Source organism: Colobus angolensis, unplaced genomic scaffold, assembly GCF_000951035.1.
Source record: "Colobus angolensis palliatus isolate OR3802 unplaced genomic scaffold, Cang.pa_1.0 Scaffold52, whole genome shotgun sequence".
NCBI classification, from domain to species: domain Eukaryota; kingdom Metazoa; phylum Chordata; class Mammalia; order Primates; family Cercopithecidae; genus Colobus; species Colobus angolensis.
Window position 1 is genome coordinate 10,488,467 of NW_012118710.1, and position 19,507 is coordinate 10,507,973.

At 36.6% G+C, this 19,507-nt stretch overlaps 1 protein-coding gene across 8 annotated transcripts in view; it reads right to left on the reverse strand.

The window, feature by feature from the left end:
- The window catches only part of NRG1 (neuregulin 1), a 1,122,805-nt gene that overhangs the window by 157,168 nt on the left and 946,130 nt on the right, over positions 1-19,507 (reverse strand). For all 8 annotated transcript variants that reach the window (XM_011960743.1, XM_011960742.1, XM_011960735.1 and 5 more), the window contains exons 2-3: positions 13,716-13,893; positions 3,953-4,074 (exon numbers count right to left, since the gene is read on the reverse strand). In XM_011960743.1, the coding sequence (XP_011816133.1) occupies positions 3,953-4,074; positions 13,716-13,893 (300 nt within the window). The remainder of the gene's footprint in view (positions 1-3,952; positions 4,075-13,715; positions 13,894-19,507) is intronic.

Sequence of the window (19,507 nt, forward strand, 5' to 3'; positions counted from 1 at the left end):
AAGAAAGGAAAGGAAAGGAAAGGAAAGGAAAGGAAAGGAAAGGAAAGGAAAGGAAAGGAAAGGAAAGGAAAGGAAAGGAAAGGAAAGGAAAGGAATTCTTGAGAATTCCACTCTCCGTCAGCCCAAGTCAATGGTAAATATCTATATTTAGGAAGACATGGTTCAGTGGTGTGGCAATTTATAACCCCAGTAGAAAGTGCCCTTTTTGTCTCTGAAAAAGTGTTTCTGTGCAACCTCTGCCCTGATTCCTAGGAAGACAGGAATGAGACAACACAAAGGCAGTGCATCTAAGCCCTGGAGAGCTCAGAACCCAAATGAAGCTTCTTTGATAACCAAGCATTGAACAGAATATAGCAAATTCATAGATAGCAGTGGAAGAGGGTAAGGGATCAAGATGATCACATATTTTCCTTCTGGATGCACTATAACTAGGACTCTAAGGTGCAGAGCAAAAAGGGTATCTCCTCCAAGGTACAGGAAACTGGCCTTGTCAATCATGGTGCCAAGCCACAGGCCCAGGTGAGCTGCATGCTCCATCCCCAGCACTTGAAGAGAGGAGCTTCTGGGCAGCTATGTTTCCGGCTTCACCCTCTCTAGTTGAGGTAGCAGTGGACCCATGACCAGACAGCAGATAATTTGTAAGTTCTCTAGGTCTTTTAATGAATATGGAACAATCAACTCTGCTAATAGGATTCTTGGTCTGGGGAATTTCATTGGGGAACCAAGGAAACAATCATACAATAGAGGTTAAAGCTGAAAGAATGCCTGAAAGTGCCATGAAGAATATGGCCCTGTGGGGGCAAGAAACAGGTCAAAGTCTGGAATTATAAAGAGGCAGAGTTTGAAAGTAGGAGAGGTGAGAAGATGTGGGAAAGAGTCCAAAAGTTAAAAAAGTATCAGAAGCATATTAAAGTTAGAAACACCAGAGAGAAAAACCACAAACTCGCATTGCTTAAATTCCCAGAGATGCCCAGCATACAATTCCATCTCCTTGAGGCTGAGTTATAATGAAGTTCTAGTTCTTCGCCATAGAATCCCTCACTCCTTAGGCCTCATACCATTCCTTCAACTTCTGTTCTTTATAAGCAAAAGAATCTCACTTAAACATTTGCAAACATATAGTCAGATACAGACTAAGGCTGGGCGCAGCGGCTCACACCTCTAATCCCAGCACTTTGGGAGTTCAAGGTGGGTGGACTTACTGATCTCAGGGGTTCCACAGTGGGTAAAACAGTTGAACCCAGGAGTTCCAGAGTGGACAACATAGCAACACTCCATCTCAAAAAAAAAAAAAATTTTTTTTGAGCTGAGGTGGGAGGATCCTTTGAGTCCAGGAGGCAGAGGTTGCAGTGAGCCAAGATCACACCACTATACCCTAGCCTGGGTGACAGATTGAAACCCTGTCTCAAAAAACGAACAACAAAACACACACAAAAACCATTTCAGATACAGATGGAACTGCTCTGTGGTAGAAATAAAGAAAAAAAAAAAACTGGGTTCATATCTCCTTTTGCTGCTAAGTATCTCTGATCCTGAATAAGTCTGTTTTCTATGCTAACTCTTTTATTCTTTTTTAATACAATGAAGGGGCTGGCAAAGGATGATCTATTCCTAACATCCAAGAAGAGAATAAAAACAAGGCCAACTTGCATTGCAATTGAGACTCTTCATTCTCCTTCTTCAGAGGCTTTAATTACATAAGTCCATAAGAACCTATTTCTGAAAGAATTTTTGTTGGTCGTTTAACAATGACTTACTTAAAATATTCCATAAACTTCTCTTTATTCTTGCCAGGTAAAAAGGACTCATTATCAAAAACACCTTGAGTTTCATTTTTCTACCCTATAATTGGTCAACACTATATATTCAAGTTTGATCACTAGACCAACACTTGAGTGAATTAATGTGGGAAAAAAATGAATTAGTTGTTTTTCCTATGTAAGAAATGTAAAAAGCCATATTATCAAACTTTCAGTACCCTCAAATTAATAAAAAAGGAACTCTATGGGGTTTTGCCAGGAATAATAGAGTAATAAATAATTCATTGCTTAATCCTATAAATCAGAAACCATGGAATAATCAATGTAATACTTCTGTAGACACTCAGTGAGACTAGGACACTAGCTTTAATTTTATTTTCCTGGGACTTTGTGGTATAGCTACACAAATGAAATCCAAGTGTCAAAAATCACAATTGAATAGCATTAACCATGAGGAGACACACTGAACCAAGCCAGTGACAAACCGAGGAGAACAAGCTTCAAACAATGGTTATAGTAGAAAGTAAAAAATAGTCCATTAAAATTAATTTTTTAACGTGTGTTTCATCCTATAGAATTCCACGTGGGGTAAAGTAATACTAGCAAACTACTATTGCTTAACCTGCCCTGGCTGAAAAATAAAGTGATGCTATATTTACTCATATAAATTTTAAATGGTTTTACATTTTGAACTGTAATAAACGGGACTCCTAACAGAAATTCCTTTTCCCTGCTCTTCTTTACTCTCTATAGAGGGAGATATTTAAAATGAAAGTGATAAACTTTGATTACTCTGTGATGGAACAGATCCTTGAGAAGTCCAGAGAGGATGAGGCATTAACCTGAATTTTCCCAGCCCTGTTTCTTATTTTTATCTCCCTTCTCCCTTTCTTAGTATGTTACAGAAGAATCAAGTGGCAAAAACTACATCAGCCTCCCATACAATTAACCCTTAAAATTACTTTTACTCTACCTGTGCTGACCTGGCATTTTTACCCTATCACTTTAAGAGCACTTGCCCTTGAAATGCAGAATCTTTCTCATCTCCTACTGAGAAGCCACGCAATTAGGCTTGGTTTTATAACAGATGACAAATTTTGTAAAGGCAACAGTTAAGTGCCATAATTCAAGAAAGAAAGAACGAGAGAAAGAGAGAAAGAGAGAGAGTGAGAGAGCGAGAGAGCGAGAGAGCGAGAGAGGGAGGAGCACCAAAGACTTTAAAATAGCATTTGATTATTCTAAAACATTTAAAGAAGCATTGCTAGGTCATCAACATCATCATCAGCTCCTATAGATGATTCCATCAAATCATGGAGTATTAGGCTAGTACAAAACAGAAAGCCATCAGATGTGGTTCTTTTACTTTCCTGGAATAACTCAGAGAAGTTGTCAGAGGTAGATTGTACTTCTTACCTCTAAGTCATTCATTTGTTTAAGAAGGATTGCCTGGTACTATTCTGAAGAAAGCTGAAAATGAAGCCTCTTCATAGTAGGAAATTTATTGCCTCTAAAATGGTCCTAATTTCAAAATTAATAGGCCTAAAAAAAATTAATGGCCTTTCTACCACCTAGAGCCAGATGTAATGGGAATAAATTGCCAGAATTGAGTCAGGACTGTATTCTGCACACACACAGAATATATGCATATTATATATGTATATGTATACATATATAATACATAATATGCATATTATATGTGTATGTATATATTATATATGTACATATATGTATATACATAATATGCATAAGTATATCTATTATATATGTATATGTATACATATAATATGCATATATTCTGTGTATGTGCATATATACATATTGTGTATATACATCCTATGCATATATATAACTGTATTCTGTTGCTCAGAGAGCCAAAGACTTGACTGCCCTCCCTGACCAACTTAAAAATATTGTATAACCTCTAACTTTTAGCAATCCAACCTATCTCTGCCATTCATGGCCTTGTTCAAATCCTTTTGTAAAAAATATATGTATATTTAAGGTCTATATAATCTCATGGAGTACAGAAATTTATGAAAGCCATACAAAATCCTTGAAACACCTGGTTTTCTTTATTTGTTTTTAATTTGTTCACAATGAGATTTAACACACCAATCTATTATGAGTCTTACCACATGTCTTGGTTACTCTTCTTAGAGATTTAGGAACAGTATACCGTAGGTATCTCTTACCGTTTGAATCCACGATGGTGATATTGGCAGAGGCACTGTCATTTCCTAATTTGCTGATCACTTTGCACATATACTCTCCAGAATCAGCCAGTGATGCTTTGCTAATGCGAAGCTCTGACTTCCTATAAGATCAGGACCAAAGTGGTGTCAGTATATATCACAGAAATGCAGTAAATATAAATATATACTTTTCTGTGTTTTCAGAGTTCTCAAACTGCCTCTCCCCACCTTATACATATGTTAAAATACAACTTCCATTACATTGATCTGACCATATGATTTTACCTAGAGTAAAAGTAAGATGCATCCATTAAGTTATACCATGGATATCATCTTAATTTTATCACCTAAATCAGTAGTTTAAAGGACATCTTCTGTAGTTTTTCTTTTTACTCCCTTATCATCACCAATAACTGTGTTATACCTTAGATTTTTAAACCTAATTGCTAAATTTTCTGAGTTTTCTACATCCAAATACCATCAGCCACTAGGGTTTAGGAAGAAGAAAATGTATAAAGTCATTTCCTACAAGTCTCTTAAGGACTTACTGAAGGTTAGAATAGATAAAAAATACTGTGCACTCTTCTTCTCAGTAGAGTAATATCAAGAATAATGTTAATTCTGAATGAAGAGGATTTATCAATTCCAAAAGGAAGGGAATTTTTCTTTCCTTAAGATTCTCATTGCTGGGAGCATAGTACCACATGAAAGATTCTTAATACTGGAATAAATATCTGGGCAACGTTATCACACAGTTTTATAAAACTCTGAATATTACATCAACATTCACCTTTCTTTTTTTTTAATATGGGCAGCATTGTGATTTGCTGTGTCTGTGTTTTACTGTTGCACATAAGCAGTCTCCGAGATATAAGAACTCAGAACAGCAGGGATTGGCTCAGAGTTTACTAAAGTCTTTCTAAAGAATTATTCTAAAGCCTGGTGTGGTGGCATGCCCCTGGAATCCCGGCTACTTGGGAGGCTGAGGTGAGAGAATCACCTGGGCCCAGGAATTCAAGGTTGTAGTGTACCATGATCATGCCGGTGAATACTCACTGCACTCCAGTCTGAGCAGCATGATGAGACCCTATCTGCAAAAAATAACAACAATCTTTCTATGCTCTAGCCTGGAAACTGTGATTTCCTGGGCTCTTAAGGGGATAACGACAAGGGAGAAAACAAGGGAGGAAGAAATGACAGCAATCCTTCTGATTGCAAATCTGCCAAGTTATACTTTGCTAGTTTTCTGGTGAATTTTCTGATCTTCTTGTCACACAATGTTAACTGAGTAAAATCAATTGTTCCAAATATAATTCCTACTAGTCTCCTCCAGTCTATCTGATTGAACTACGCAAAGTTCTGCATGTAGGCCCCCTGATTTTCCACCTCTGTGCTTTTGTCTGTGTCATTTCTTCTTCCTACAATGGGGTCCTGCATTCCTATGCATCAAAATCTCAGCTGGACCTTCCAGGGCCATGTCAGGTGCCAAATGCTTCACCAAGCCTCTCCTGGTCGTGTAGCTGGAGCTGCTCTCATGTGTCTAAATTCTGACAGCCCTGAGTACGTCTCTCATGAGAGTTCCTTCAGTATGTCTCATCTCTCAACCTAGAACGTACACTTTGGAGAGTGGAGTTATAATGTCAACTTCTTGCTAGTCTCATGGAGCATACATCAGGTTATGCTTTGTCCTCAGACATTATTGGATAAATGTGTTAATGAATGAAGAAAATATTTGGATGTTTGATTAAGTAAATATTAGGTTCTTGCTGAGTAAGCAGAACCTAATATTCCCATGGCTGGTTGGAGGAAAGGAAAAGGCCATAATGAGAGGGCACAGACTATCAGAGGTGGTCCAGACCAGGAACAGTGACAGTCAAACCAACATCGGGGCTGAAAAATTAACTTTGCAGCCGAGAGCAGTGGCTCATGCCTATAATCCCAGCACTTTGGGAGGTCGAGGTAGGCAGATTAGGAGGTCAGGAGTTCGAGACCAGCCTAGCCAACGTAGTGAAACCCTGTCTCTACTAAAAATACAAAAATTAGCCGCGTGTGGTGGCACACATCTGTAGTCCAAGCTACACAGGAGGCTGAGGTGGGAGAATTACTTGAACTCGGGAGGCAGAGGTTGCAGTGAGCCGAGACCACACCACTGCACTCCAGCCTGAGTGACAGAGTGAGACTTGGTCTAAAAAAAAAAAGGTAACTTCCCCAGTCATGACCCAATGATGTCAACAGGTAAACCTAAGGTAACAAAGCAATGTGTTCCACATTCAGATAAATTTGGAAAATATTAGGTGAAATAAAGACAGGCTTTTCATTATCTTTATTCTCACAGGATTTCTCAGGGTCTTGAATATGCTGATGTACTGTGATTCCCTGAAAGGGGATCTATTATTTATTTTCTCTCAAACTTAATTGACCATGGAATCCTTTTCATTCACAAGGCGTATCTGTTAATGTTTTCTGAAAATAATGGTCCACAGAAAAAAGTTGACAAAAAGCGGATGTAATTTAACAGTTTTATCTATCTATGGAATGGGGACACCACCAAGGGCCATTTAAAGAATATTCACACATTAACCAGAGACATTATTCATAGGAAAGTTTCCCTGAAGTATATCCCTATAAGCCAAAATGGGCCATTTTGATGACAAATATCTTTGCAAATAGATATGTCTTAACAATAAAATATGACAACTTTTAAAATTATCAAAATAAACCAATATTAGAATATTACCCAATGTCAGGTTGCATTAACTTTTAGGCTGAATTTTGGAGTATTCAAATATCATATGATTTTTAAAATGCATTGTCAGCTATTTATCTACTTTGTTCATACGTGACAAGTATCCTTCATGATGGGTATCTTTGAAAAATAGTGCAAAAAAATTGGATGAGTACAGTAAGATTTTCCAGCCCAACATTTAGCATAGTTTGCTGGAAGAATTTTCATATATAACCATGAAACCACTAGCAATAATAGAAAAATTATGAACAATATCAGGGTGGGGCATTAATATCTTGATTTTCAATGCCACAGAAAGAGTTAAATTTCTAAAGTAAGAAAACAGTAGCTTTTCTTAAGTCCCCAAATGCTGAGATGAGATTACAACAACATCCCAAGAATGTACAACTCCAAGATTATTACAACACCCTCAAGAACAACCCTTCTTTCCTATTTATACAGATCTAGGAACAATCCTGTTTGTGTGTAAAGACTCCTTTCCTGACCCAATGCAATTAACATTTTAACTATTGAACTAGATGGAACTATAAGAAACATGGTAATCATATTTACAGTTAACATAATCTTAAAGGGATAAGTCTTAAAATCAAACTTCTCCTAATAGGCCTTGGCATTGTTTCCTGGAATACTATTCCTAGTAATGTAATCAAATGTTAGGCTTTAAAAGAAAGAGAGATTTAAAAAAATGGTTCTATGCTAAAATAAATGTTGCATTAAAAAAAGTTAAAGAAGTCTCTTTACAACAATGCATCTCACTAGTTTTTTGCAAATCTGTACTGTGAATTTCTAAGGCAGGTATGACATGTGGCCACGGAATCTTTTCTGTGGAGAACACCCTTGGGAATCCTAGGACAGAATATCAATGGGCCAAGACTAAGATTCAATCTGATTGAGATAAGCATCACAAGTGCATTCACATTCGAAAATTGGTGACATAAATACAAGAGGAGATATCCCTCGACTACAATATACGCAGAAATAAGGATTTCTAATTAGCCACATGCTTTATTATTAACCCATTTTTAAAACTCTTTTTAAAAAGAAAGAACAAAAAAATCCTTAGGTATTCTTTAGCCAAATTAATATTAAAGCAGAGCATCAATCAAATTGGGGAAAAGCCCCAATACATTCCTCATTGGCTGGATCATATCTAGAATGCTGAATTATACTTTAGATACACTTTGGAATGATATTTGCTGGGAAAAAAACCGTAATTAAAGGACTTTAGAAGAGGGTGATTAGAGTTGAATAGGGCCTAGAAATCTTATCACTAGAGAGGATTATGTTAAAGCAACAGAGGTCCCACTGGCAGACAACTATGAATGAAATATAAGTAGCTATTTAAATATATTTCCTGGATGCATATGGAAAAGGAAATTATTTGGGATTGCTAACTCTTACAGGAAAACTAAGTCTTACAGGAAAAAGGAAACATGTGTTGAATGATATTACACAGAATAACTTTTCTGAGCATTCAAAAATGTATAGGGTGTCTTGTGAAAGAGTTAGGTTTTCTCTTTGGAAAGATTTAAGTCTGGATAGCCACCTGCCAAGCACATTCTTACAAGAATATCTCTATGCAGAGAAAGATTAAATTAGATCAGTGGTTTCAACTATTTTTTACAACAAAATCCTGTTTTAAAATGAAAGCTTAAATCAGAACCTCATATTCAAAAATATCACACAGAAAGTGTTCCAGGTCAGAGGGCCTGGTAATCCTTTTTGCAATTCAATAGAAATTTAGGACTCTACAGGGACATCATTGGAAAACTACTGACGTCAAGGAGCATAAAGACCCCTCTGAATTCTAATGATACATTTAACTATGGGATTTGTCCAGCTTTGTGTCCTAGAGTAGGGACAGAATGTAGTAAGAGTGTAGAATGAGCCAAATCTTCCTTGAAAATTATATATTGCAAAAAGATTTGGCGCTTTGATAAGTATGGCTACAACAGTCTTCTTTCTCTCTTTTCTGTAAGATACCATATACGGTCTATAAGAAGGAAATTAGCTTGGAAAGACTACCTGATTCCCTTATAGTCATAAATATAACTTTTTGCTCTTTAATTGATGAGTTTTCTGAGGATCTGGAGGAAGGCTGGTGTTTCAATGGATTTTTATTTTCTAAAAGTATTAAATGAGTTAATTCGTGGAAAGTGTTTAAAATAGTTTTTGCAATATAGTGACTTCCTAATAAGTGTTAGCTATTATTATAGTAATTACATTCTATATTCCTGAAATATTTGGATTTTCATAAGCATGCATTACTTTTAGAATGAGAAAAAGCAGTACAGTGTAAAAATAAATTAATGCAAAGTAATCTGAAGATAAAAAGTTCTGAATATTAATTTCCTTTTCATTTTTTTTTAATACCAGAAAGCACACTGTGTTTTTTAGTGAGTGCTCACTTACAAGGTGAATTCAAGGTTTCATTAGCTATTATTCAGTTTAGTTTTATTTTAGCTTGATTCTTCTACCATAGTTACAGGCTAAGGAAACTTAATTACACATAGGGAAGAACTCTTCTGTTTATACAGTTTTGGTTCCCTGACCCCTAAGAAATTACACAGACAGTGTTTGTGTGTGTGTGTGTCCAACACTGCTTCAGAGAGTGTAAAACTGATCATCGCGAAAAGGACAAAGAAGTGAAAGAGGAAATTATGATTTTTTTTTTTTTTTTTAAAGTATAGAGACGGGGTCTTGCTTTGCTTCCCAGGCTGGTCTTAAACTCCTGCACTCAAGAGATCCTCAGTAGCTGGGACTGTAGGTACACACCACTGTGCTTGGCTAAAAGAGGGGCTTCTTAAACGACAGAACCAGTCACTGTACCACGTGCCTCACATAAACCATATGGAATGCCACTGAGGAGTCCCATTTTCTACATGAGAACATTGAGATTTCATTATATATAAAGTTCAAGTGATCTAAGATGAGAAAAAAATGCACATAAACTTTTTCCATTATAAAGTCAAAAAAGGCAACCACTAAAAATAGAAGAAATAATGTGTAATATTTTTTCAATGTGAATAAAACAATGAGAGCCAATTTTAAACAAAATTAAAATATGTAAGAGCTGAGGCAAAATTAAGGGTGTCCAAAAGTATGTGAAACACACAAATAACAGGAAGTCAGCCTTTAATAAAGCTAAGAAAGAATAGGTATTTAAATGAGGTCAATCTGATAGTCCTCACATATGAATCTGTCACATGCCAAGCTTTTTAACCAGTTTTCTTGATCAAAATCATCCACCAGTCAAAGAAAACAAGAACAAAGAGATAAGCAGACATATAACACGAGAGCAATTTCCATTTCTTTTAATTGGCCCCACACATGGGTTAGCGAAAGAAAACAAAGGCTCAGATGGGAATTCAAAAATCATACAAAGAACACATAGGAATGTAGTTTTTAGTAGGGCCATGAGCAAAAGAAGGGTAAGATTTTACAAAATAATAGAAGTTGCATATTGCTGTGAAACTGTTCCATTAAACACCAAGGGATTAAAAGGATATTTTGGCTGCTATGCACAATCTAGATTATAAAAAGTGTGAAAAAGAAGTCAAGACTAAGGATTGGAAAAGAGTCAATGTATTTAAATAAAGAGAATCCCAGAAAAATCTTACACTTCAAACTAAACTTCACCTCTGCTTGGTTGATCATAGCCTAAGAAAAAGTTTAAGTTAAATAACCAGCTAACCACTGCAGAACACTAATAGTCTGAATATCTTAGTAATTAAAAATCATTAATAGTAATATATAAATGAATCTGAAAAATAAGAGTCTTTTAATTAAAGCCATTATCCTAAGCATGCCAGAGCTCTATGTTCTGACTTCTGACTTTATGTAGCAAAATCACAAATATCTGCTGAAAAAACACAAGAGTTAGAGTCAAGTTTAACTATTCATTACCACTATGATCTACAGGAAGAAACTTAGCTTCCTTCATTTTCAGGATGTTAATGTTTTAATTGGGTATAACAATAATTATATTCATTCTACTTATATTTACAGGATAAATTCATATAATAGAATATCTTGCAAATGTTAATTAAATTTAGATTCAGCTGGATCCTTTAATCTTAAAAAAAAACTGACAATGCTTTTTTTTTATAGAAAGACACAATTTTAGATATGACAAAATACCCAATTCTAAAAACTGAAAAGCTGATTATCAAATAGCTGTCCACTCTATACAAAGTATGTCTTATTTTTAGATCAAATATGTTAACTGTTTTGCTGCAAATGATTCATAGTTGCATCACTTTAATACATTTTTCCCCATTTAATTCTTTCCAGCAAGACTATTGTTTAAAAGAAGTAATTTCTGACTATTGCCCTTTCTGGTATTATGGGATTTTATTAATATGTAGACAGTGCTCTTAGCTGTCTGGACCTATGAAGACAATATGAAAACGCTTTTCTGAATACTAATGATACTTTTAGATGTCATCGAAGCCATGTAACAAATTACCTCTTTAAGTATACATGTACCTTTTCTAAAGCCTATTCATTCTAGTCGGTTCACTTTTTTAAAGAATTCATTTTCCCATCTTATCTACTGAACTTCATTTGCTTCTCTCCAGGTAGCATCAGATTGAATATTTGCAGTGTGAGATGCTTTTTCCAGATGAACTTCTCCTTCCTCCCTTTCTCCTCCCCTGCTCTAGCAGTGTTGTAACACATGATTTCCAGAATTCCCATGTTTTATATAAGACTGAACTAGATAATCTCTATACAATCTTATGACCCCCGCCCCTGGGCACAGAGATTATAATGCCCTATACCTCTTTAATTTCTCCACAGTCCTAGCATAAAACCTTTCATGGCACTTAAATATTACTGGTATCCTTTGACAGTCACGTAAAAATAAATGAGACATTACCCTGCATATAGAGATAACTTCATTTCTTACTAACTTGTCTGATGAAAAGCAAACACCAAAATCAATTCCATCCAAAATCTAGGAATATTTTCTGTCCTGTTAAACTTCTTTATAAGAATCATACTTATCTTTTCAATTCATTCATTGTATTTCCTCCCCCCCTCATGCACATATGCTGTTAAACATAAAGGTTCTCCATTTTTAAGAAAGGAACCCAAGGAACAGATTTGTACCAAATCTATTTAATCTATATAGCAAAATCACAAGTATCTGTTGAAAAGGCATGAGACTTAGAGTCAGACCTATTTCAAATCTAAGTTTAACCATTCATTACCACTATGATCTACAGGAAGAAACTTAACTTCCTTCTTTCTCAGTATATTACATTTTTTAATGGGTATAACAATAATGAACTCAGCTCTCACTGAGTCTCTTACTAGTTATATGACTTGAGGCAAAGCAGAACACTTTTTTGACGCTCAATTTCCTAATCTGCAAAATAAGATAGTCACCATGTGCTGTTGAACTGCTACATATTGGAATAATGTAAAAAAATAAGTAATATTAGGTATAAAAATGCCATGTCTCTTTACAGTATTATATTTTGTATCTTTGAAGTACCAACTGCTGCAGAAAGTGATACAATACACTTTATTATACTTCCAAAACAACAGATCTATCTGACATGATCAATAACTAGAGTCAATATGTAGTTAATAAAGTATATAGCTTATAAAACCACAAAAACTAGAAAAAAAAACCTAATTAACAGTCATCAGAGCAAACAAACACTTTGATAAGATTAAATTTAATTCTCACTGTAATCACTTTGCTCATGAATGTGTAACAACTTTCTGGCTAATGTCCTATAAAATCAAAGTACAGGAGAATGTTGTGTTGCTTCTGTTACCATACTTGGGGGTTCACTGGAACCCTGTGAGATGTGAGTGCAGCAAATGTCATCTTTGAGTTTGGAACCACTATTATACATGTCACATTGATTAAAGGACTCTTTAGAAGCAGAAATCCAACTGACTTATCTCTTCTCTGATTTCAAAATGTAGTTTGATATTAGAAGAAATGATTCTTAAGTAAGGAGGTAAATAAGAAAGAAGAGTGTAGGTATGATAATAGAGCATCATTTTAGAGTAGATCCAGAATGCATCCACCAAGATGTTACAGGAATCACATGAAGCCCTGTCAAATATGGACCCCCTCAGGGAGAGTAGGAACATTTAAAATTCTTGCTACTTAAGATTACCTAATTTTAAAATCTGCTAGAGTGATGATGTGCTTTATCAGCAGTGTCAGTTAAAAATTCTTATTAGATATAATTATACCATTAACCCCTTGTTAAAAAATAGTCTGAATTCAACTGGTTACATTCCAATTCTTTCCATAAATCTAAGTATTTACTGAGCTTTATAATGAAGTTGTGATTTTAGTTGTGTAAGGCACTGGTACTCTACATTATTATATGCATTTGTCTTATTTTAAAGAAATTGCTTTTTTTTTGCTTTTTTTTTTTTTTTGAGACGGAGTCTTGCTCTGTTGCCCAGGTTGGAGTGCAGTGGCATGCTCTTGGCTCACTGCAACGTCTGCCTCCCAGGTTCAAGTGATTCTCCTGCCTCAGCCTCCCAAGTAGCTGGGATTACAGGCACCCACCACGCCTGGCTACTTTTTGTGTTTTTCGTAGAGACAGGATTTCACCATGTTGGCCAGGCTGGTCTCAAACTCCTGACCTCAGGTGATCTGCCCTCCTCGGCCTCCCAAAGCGTTGGGATTACAGTCATGAGCCACTGTGCCTGGCCAATAAATTGAATTTTAGGATCTATTACTATGACAGCATCTGCCACTAATGCACTCTTCCTTCTTCCCTTCCATCTCTTCTTAGTTCCGATAGTTCTTTCTCCATCCATCCTTTCTTTTCTTTATCAACAAGCTGTAAGAACCAGAAACTCTGAATTCTTGCCTATGTGATAAGATTATTTTTTGTCATTATATAATGAAACAGCTTTTCACTTATTATTTATCGTGTTTCTGATAGTAAACTCACTTATTAGGGCCTAAATAACGTTTATATGTTATATTACCTTATTGCTAGGGGCAGTCTCTACTATTTTATGGATGATACTTACCCTGGCTTTTTTTGTATCTTGATGTTTTGTGGTTTGTTTTTTCGATTCAATTCATTCCCATTCTTGAACCACTTGAATCTGAGAGAGGAGTATTCAGAACTGGTTTCACATCGAAGGACTAGTTTGGAACCTGCAGCCGACTCCTGACTTTTCATCTCTTTCAATCGGGGAGGCAAGGCTAAAAGAAGAAAAGAGAAGGAAAAACAATTCTGATCACCAGGCAATCTTTCAAAGAGAAACATTTAATTCTGAGTTAGCCAGATCAAGGCACCATTCCAAAGGTTTTATTAACAGAGAGAAAAACAATTTCAAAATGGGTGAGCGAAAATGGATCTCATCTTGGAGAACAATAAAATGCCCAAATAAATTATACTCAGAAGAAAAGAGAACCTAGATTAGAAAATTATTCCTTAAAAAAATTCTAGATATTTACTTCTTCAAGCTTATATTCTCTGATGCCATTAAGAATACTGAACGTTGGTAATTTCAAAGAACCAAAAGCCTGCGTTAAAGGAGCATATGTAGGCTGGGCATGATGGCTCACACCTGTAATCCCCCAACTTCGGGAGGCTGAGACAGGAGGATCACTTGAGCTCAGAGGTTGGAGGCCAGTTTGGGCAATGTGGTGAAACCCCATCTCTATGAAAATACAAAAATTAGCGCGGCATGTGGCATGTACCTGTAGTCCCAGCTACCTGAGAGGCTTAGGTGGGAGGACCACCTGAGCCCAGAGGGTCAATGCTGCAGTGAGCTGTGATCCCACCACTGCACTTCAGCCTGAGCAACAGAGTAAGATTCTATTTCAAAAAAAAATTAAAAAACATAAAAATAAAAGGAGAATATGTAACCGGGCCATTATTTTTAAAGCGTGTTCACATCCCAAATCACAGTGTATCACAGTTCTGTGAATAGGCGCAGGAAGCATCACATCCATTTTTAAAATCGGGAAGTTTAATTTCAAAGATAAGTAAGTGGCTGATTTTATCCATGGTTACAAAGTTTGTGGGTACTCAGAGCTAGGGCTCATTTCACTACCCTGTCATCAGAGAGGACCAAAGAACACAGAAAACCCATCAATCTTAACAATGGCCCCTTTCTTCAAGACAGAACCTCTCTGATGCTACTACTCTTTGACTGGACCTACACAGTTGCTATCCCAAACACAATGAATGGACCATTCCAGATGACCACTACTCACATCAAATTCTCTCTTTGATCGGATTTAGTGCATGTAAATAGTCTCAACAGAGACTGTGAGTACTTAAATTACGCATTAACTTGGAGAATACATTAAACACCTACATACCATTCTTATTTTAAGCAAGATGGCTTAAAAATATCTACTGAAATACTTACAGATAAAATGTTATAATATCTGAGATTTGCTTCAAGATAATATGGTGGTGGGGAATGGATAGACATAAAGGTGAAAAACAATTACCAAGAACCTGATAACCGTGGAAGTGGGTAATACGGACATGTGGTGGTGTGTTATGCAATTCCATATAGTATGTCTAATTCTGTTTATCATAGCTATTTGTTAAAAGCATAGATGAATAAATTTTCCTCTGCACACATAATTTCACTTAATAAGTATCAAACATCACAGAACCCGAGAATTCAACAACTCTCAGTTTCCTCTGAGTCTCAGAAAAACCAGCTACAAAATCTACTTCTGCCCCAGTTCAGGAATGTTAAACAGGAACTCCCAGAAAACAAACCCAGGCAAATGAGTCTGTACCTCCCTGATGCAGTACCTACTTATTCACTGGGTGAGGGGCTCAAGACTCCAAGGAAAGTAATCAGGGTCACCTAACCATGAACAGGAAATGGAGTACCTTTCCTACTCAGGGAACTCTATTTGTTTTTCTACGATTCTGCCCTTTCCAAGTAAATCCAAAAAGTGTCAAGAATGAACACATGAAGTTTCCAATAAATTTCAGAAAAAAATCATTTGAACACTATGATTTCTTAGCAGTACCCCTACAGTTACATATCCCCCTTTTTATTTATTTGGTGGCTGGGAGATGAGGTGGAGAAGCAGGCATTTAATGTAGCAGACACACTGACAAATCAGAAAACTGATTTTAGCTGTTCTTAGCCCCTGATACCTGATTATTTTGTCTGGTTCTTTTTTTTTTTTTTTTTTTTGTGACAGCGTCTCACTCTATCGCCCAGGCTGGAGTGCAGTGGTGTGATTTGAAAATGTGGTTCATGAATCTCTGTTTTGCAGGTTTTTAAAAACAGACTAAATTCTCATGTATCTGAAATAGTGTCTACATATTTCTGTTAACTCCTTAAGATCATTTTTAACTTTGTGAGCCTGGTGATGGGATTGATTGATTGATTGATTGATTGATTGATTGACTGAGACAGGATCTTGCTCGGTTGCACAGGCTGGAGTGCAGTGGCATGATCATGGCTCACTGCAACCTCCACCTATTGGGCTCAAGCGACCCTTCCACCTCAGCCTCCTGAGTAACTGGAACCAGAAATGCATGCCACCAAGCCTGGCTGATTGTTGTATTTTTTGTAGAGACAGAGTGTTGCCATGTTAGCCAGGCTGGTCTCCACATCCTGGGCTCAAACAATTTGCCTGCGTTGGCCTCCCAGAATGTTGGGATTACAGGTGTGAGCCAAAGGCCTGGTGAAGGGTTTTAAAGAAACAAATCTGCTGGTGCTAAATGACACCAAAAAAACTGGTTTACATATTTTTTTTTTTTTTTTTTTTTGAGACAGAGTCTCGCTCTGTCGCCCAGGCTGGAGTGCAGTGGCCGGATCTCAGCTCACTGCAAGCTCCGCCTCCCAGGCTTACGCCATTCTCCTGCCTCAGCCTCCCGAGTAGCTGGGACTACAGGCGCCCGCCACCTCGCCCGGCTAGTTTTTTTTTGTATTTTTTAGTAGAGATGGGGTTTCACCATGTTAGCCAGGATGGTCTCGATCTCCTGACCTTGTGCCTCCCAAAGTGCTGGGATTATAGGCTTGAGCCACCGCGCCCGGCCCTGGTTTACATATTTTAAGAAAAATACATTGCCTCATTAATTTATGTATAAACTGAAATAACTAGTTTGAATTCTTCACCCTTCTTCATTTTACATTTAACTTGGGAACACACCAGAACTTCCAAGGTTTATTCCCTTGCCTCTAAGCAAAATGCCTTATACATGAATTTTCTTGTTTCTGCTGCCCCTGAGACAGCAAGACTAACGCCCCCCTCTTCCTCTTCCTTCTCAGCCTACTCAACATGAAGATGATAAGGATGAAGACCTTTATAATGATCCACTTTCACCTGGTGAATAGTAAATATATTATCTCTTCCTTGTAATATTTTCTTCATGTTACTGTATTATAAGAATACCATATATAACACATATAAGATAAAAATATTTATTAATCATCTGTTTGTGTTATCGATAAGACTTCCAGTCAACAGTAGGCTATTAGTAGTTAAGTTTGGGGGGGTCAAAAGTTATACTTAAGTTTTTGACCACACAGGAGACTGGCACCCCTAATGCCTGCATTGTCTGTGTGTCAACTGTACTTCAGATTACCACTCCATATATTTGCTTATCAATATAGTCTGAACATAAATCTATGGAGACTTTGTTTTCTTCTACGTTGATAAACATTTTATCACAAAATCAGTTTGTCTCTCTCTTTCCCTCTTTTCTCTCATTCCCTCTTGTCTTTTGTCTCTCTAGTTCATCTCTCCTTCCTCTTCACCTTCTGTTTTCATTAGTTGATTTCTTATTTCTGTATTAGGTGTCTTGATTTCAAACATGAGCAAACAATACAAATTCAAAATGAGAGATATTCTACAAAACACCTGAAATAGGCTTTAAAATCAATGTCATAAATAACAAAAAAGACTGTGAATGTGATCTAGATTAAAGGAGACTAAATAGAGACATGGCAAGTCAATGCAATGTGGAGCTACTGATTGGATCCTGCTCCAAGGGAAAAAGAGCTATATAGGATATTATTGGGACTACTGGGGAAACCTGAATAAAAATATTGTATCAAAGTTAAATTTCTCAAGTGGGAGCACTGCATTGTGGTTACGCAAAGGAATCTCCTTGTTCTTAGACAATATCTGCTTAAAAATTTAGGGGTGAAATGTCATGATGTCTTCCACTAAACTTTAGATGGTTTAGCAAATAGAAATACATTTATACATATGGACACTAACACATACATAGAGGAAAATAAAACTGGCAGCCTTGGTCTGTCTCTGATTTTCTGCCTTTCTCATCTGATCTTTCTGCCATTAGATAAAAGACCTAGGCTTCATTAAGTAGGCACGTGTGTGTGTGTGTCTGTGTGCATTAGTCTGTTCTTTTTTCAACTTTTATTTTAGATGCAGGGGGTACATGCACAGATTTCTGTATGGGTAAATTGAGTGTTGCAGGGGTTTGCTGCATAGATGACTTTGTTGCCCAAGTAACAAGCATAGTACCCAATTGGTAGTTTTTCAGTCGTCACATTCCTCTCACTCTACACTCTCAAGGAGGTTCTGGTGTCTATGGTTTGCTTCTTTATGTTCACGTCATTAAGTATTTCTAAAGTCTTGGTTAATTTGCAGTTATGAAAGAAATTCTTGTAATTATTGAAGTTAATAATTTATAAGTTAAATTTAATAATGGTATAATTTAAATTCATTTAAATCACTTAAATTCTGCCAGCAGTATTGCACTGAAATGTTCATATGGTTCATCCTCACAATTGTGACTTCAAGGGCTCCAACCCCACTAGGTCTTTTGATGGAAGGAAACCAATTGCTCATTGGGCAGGTCAACATCTCTCCTTTCCTTTGGGGTCCATATGCAGAGTGGTACATCCCTTGTCTTACGAGATGATCTACAAGGCAATGAGGCAGAGACCTTCAGATCCAAGGTCCTTCTTAGCTAAAATATCCCCTCCTAAGCTGACCCTGATGTACGAACATTTCCCGATGTTTGGAGTTCAAGAATACCTCTAGTGACCAGCCTGAATTTCTCTCTCTTGCACATAGTTCCAAATCCATCAGATGTGGAAAAGCTCATGGCTACTCTAACTTTGCATCCCTGGAAGTCCAGGTGTAATAATGTGCCTGCTGCATCCTTCTGGGGTAACTTCTATGACATGAGGATATCCAGCTTTTCAGAAAACAGTTCTCTTAAGTTGGTAACTCAAAATCCTCCATAGCATAAGTGAAGAAACACATCTGTGTACTACCAACAGAGCTGCACAATTGCATCCTTGACCTATGGGTATCCTGCTGTCAGTGGTACCTTCCAGACAAGGACTACACAAAGTTTCTCACTCACTCAGGGTAGAACCCAACTTCAAGTATCAAGGACACAGGGCAATAATTTTAAACCTTTTTTTTATCTTTGTGGATATTATTTGAAACTTTCTGTCTTCCAGGACTATTGGAATAGCCCTGAATATTTCACAGATTCTTACAAAAATGCAAACTAATATTTGAGTCCATGTGGTTTATGTGATTTTTTTCATCCTTCCATAATGAGTCAATTTTCAACAGAGTAAATTTTCTTTTGTCATAGATTATATAAATAGCTATCTGCTAATAGAATTCATTTTCATGTTTCTCAGGCATATGCTTTACTCACATGAAACAATCTCATTTATTTCACTGAAATAAAACCTATTCACCAAGTATCTTCCAATACCTAGTAATAACTTTATAAGGCCAATGGTAGTTCCTAAACTTGGGGTCAATTCTTATTAACTGAGTACTCGAATTTCAAAAGTGCAAAAAAAATTTTTACTTGTCTTGCAAGTTTTATCTA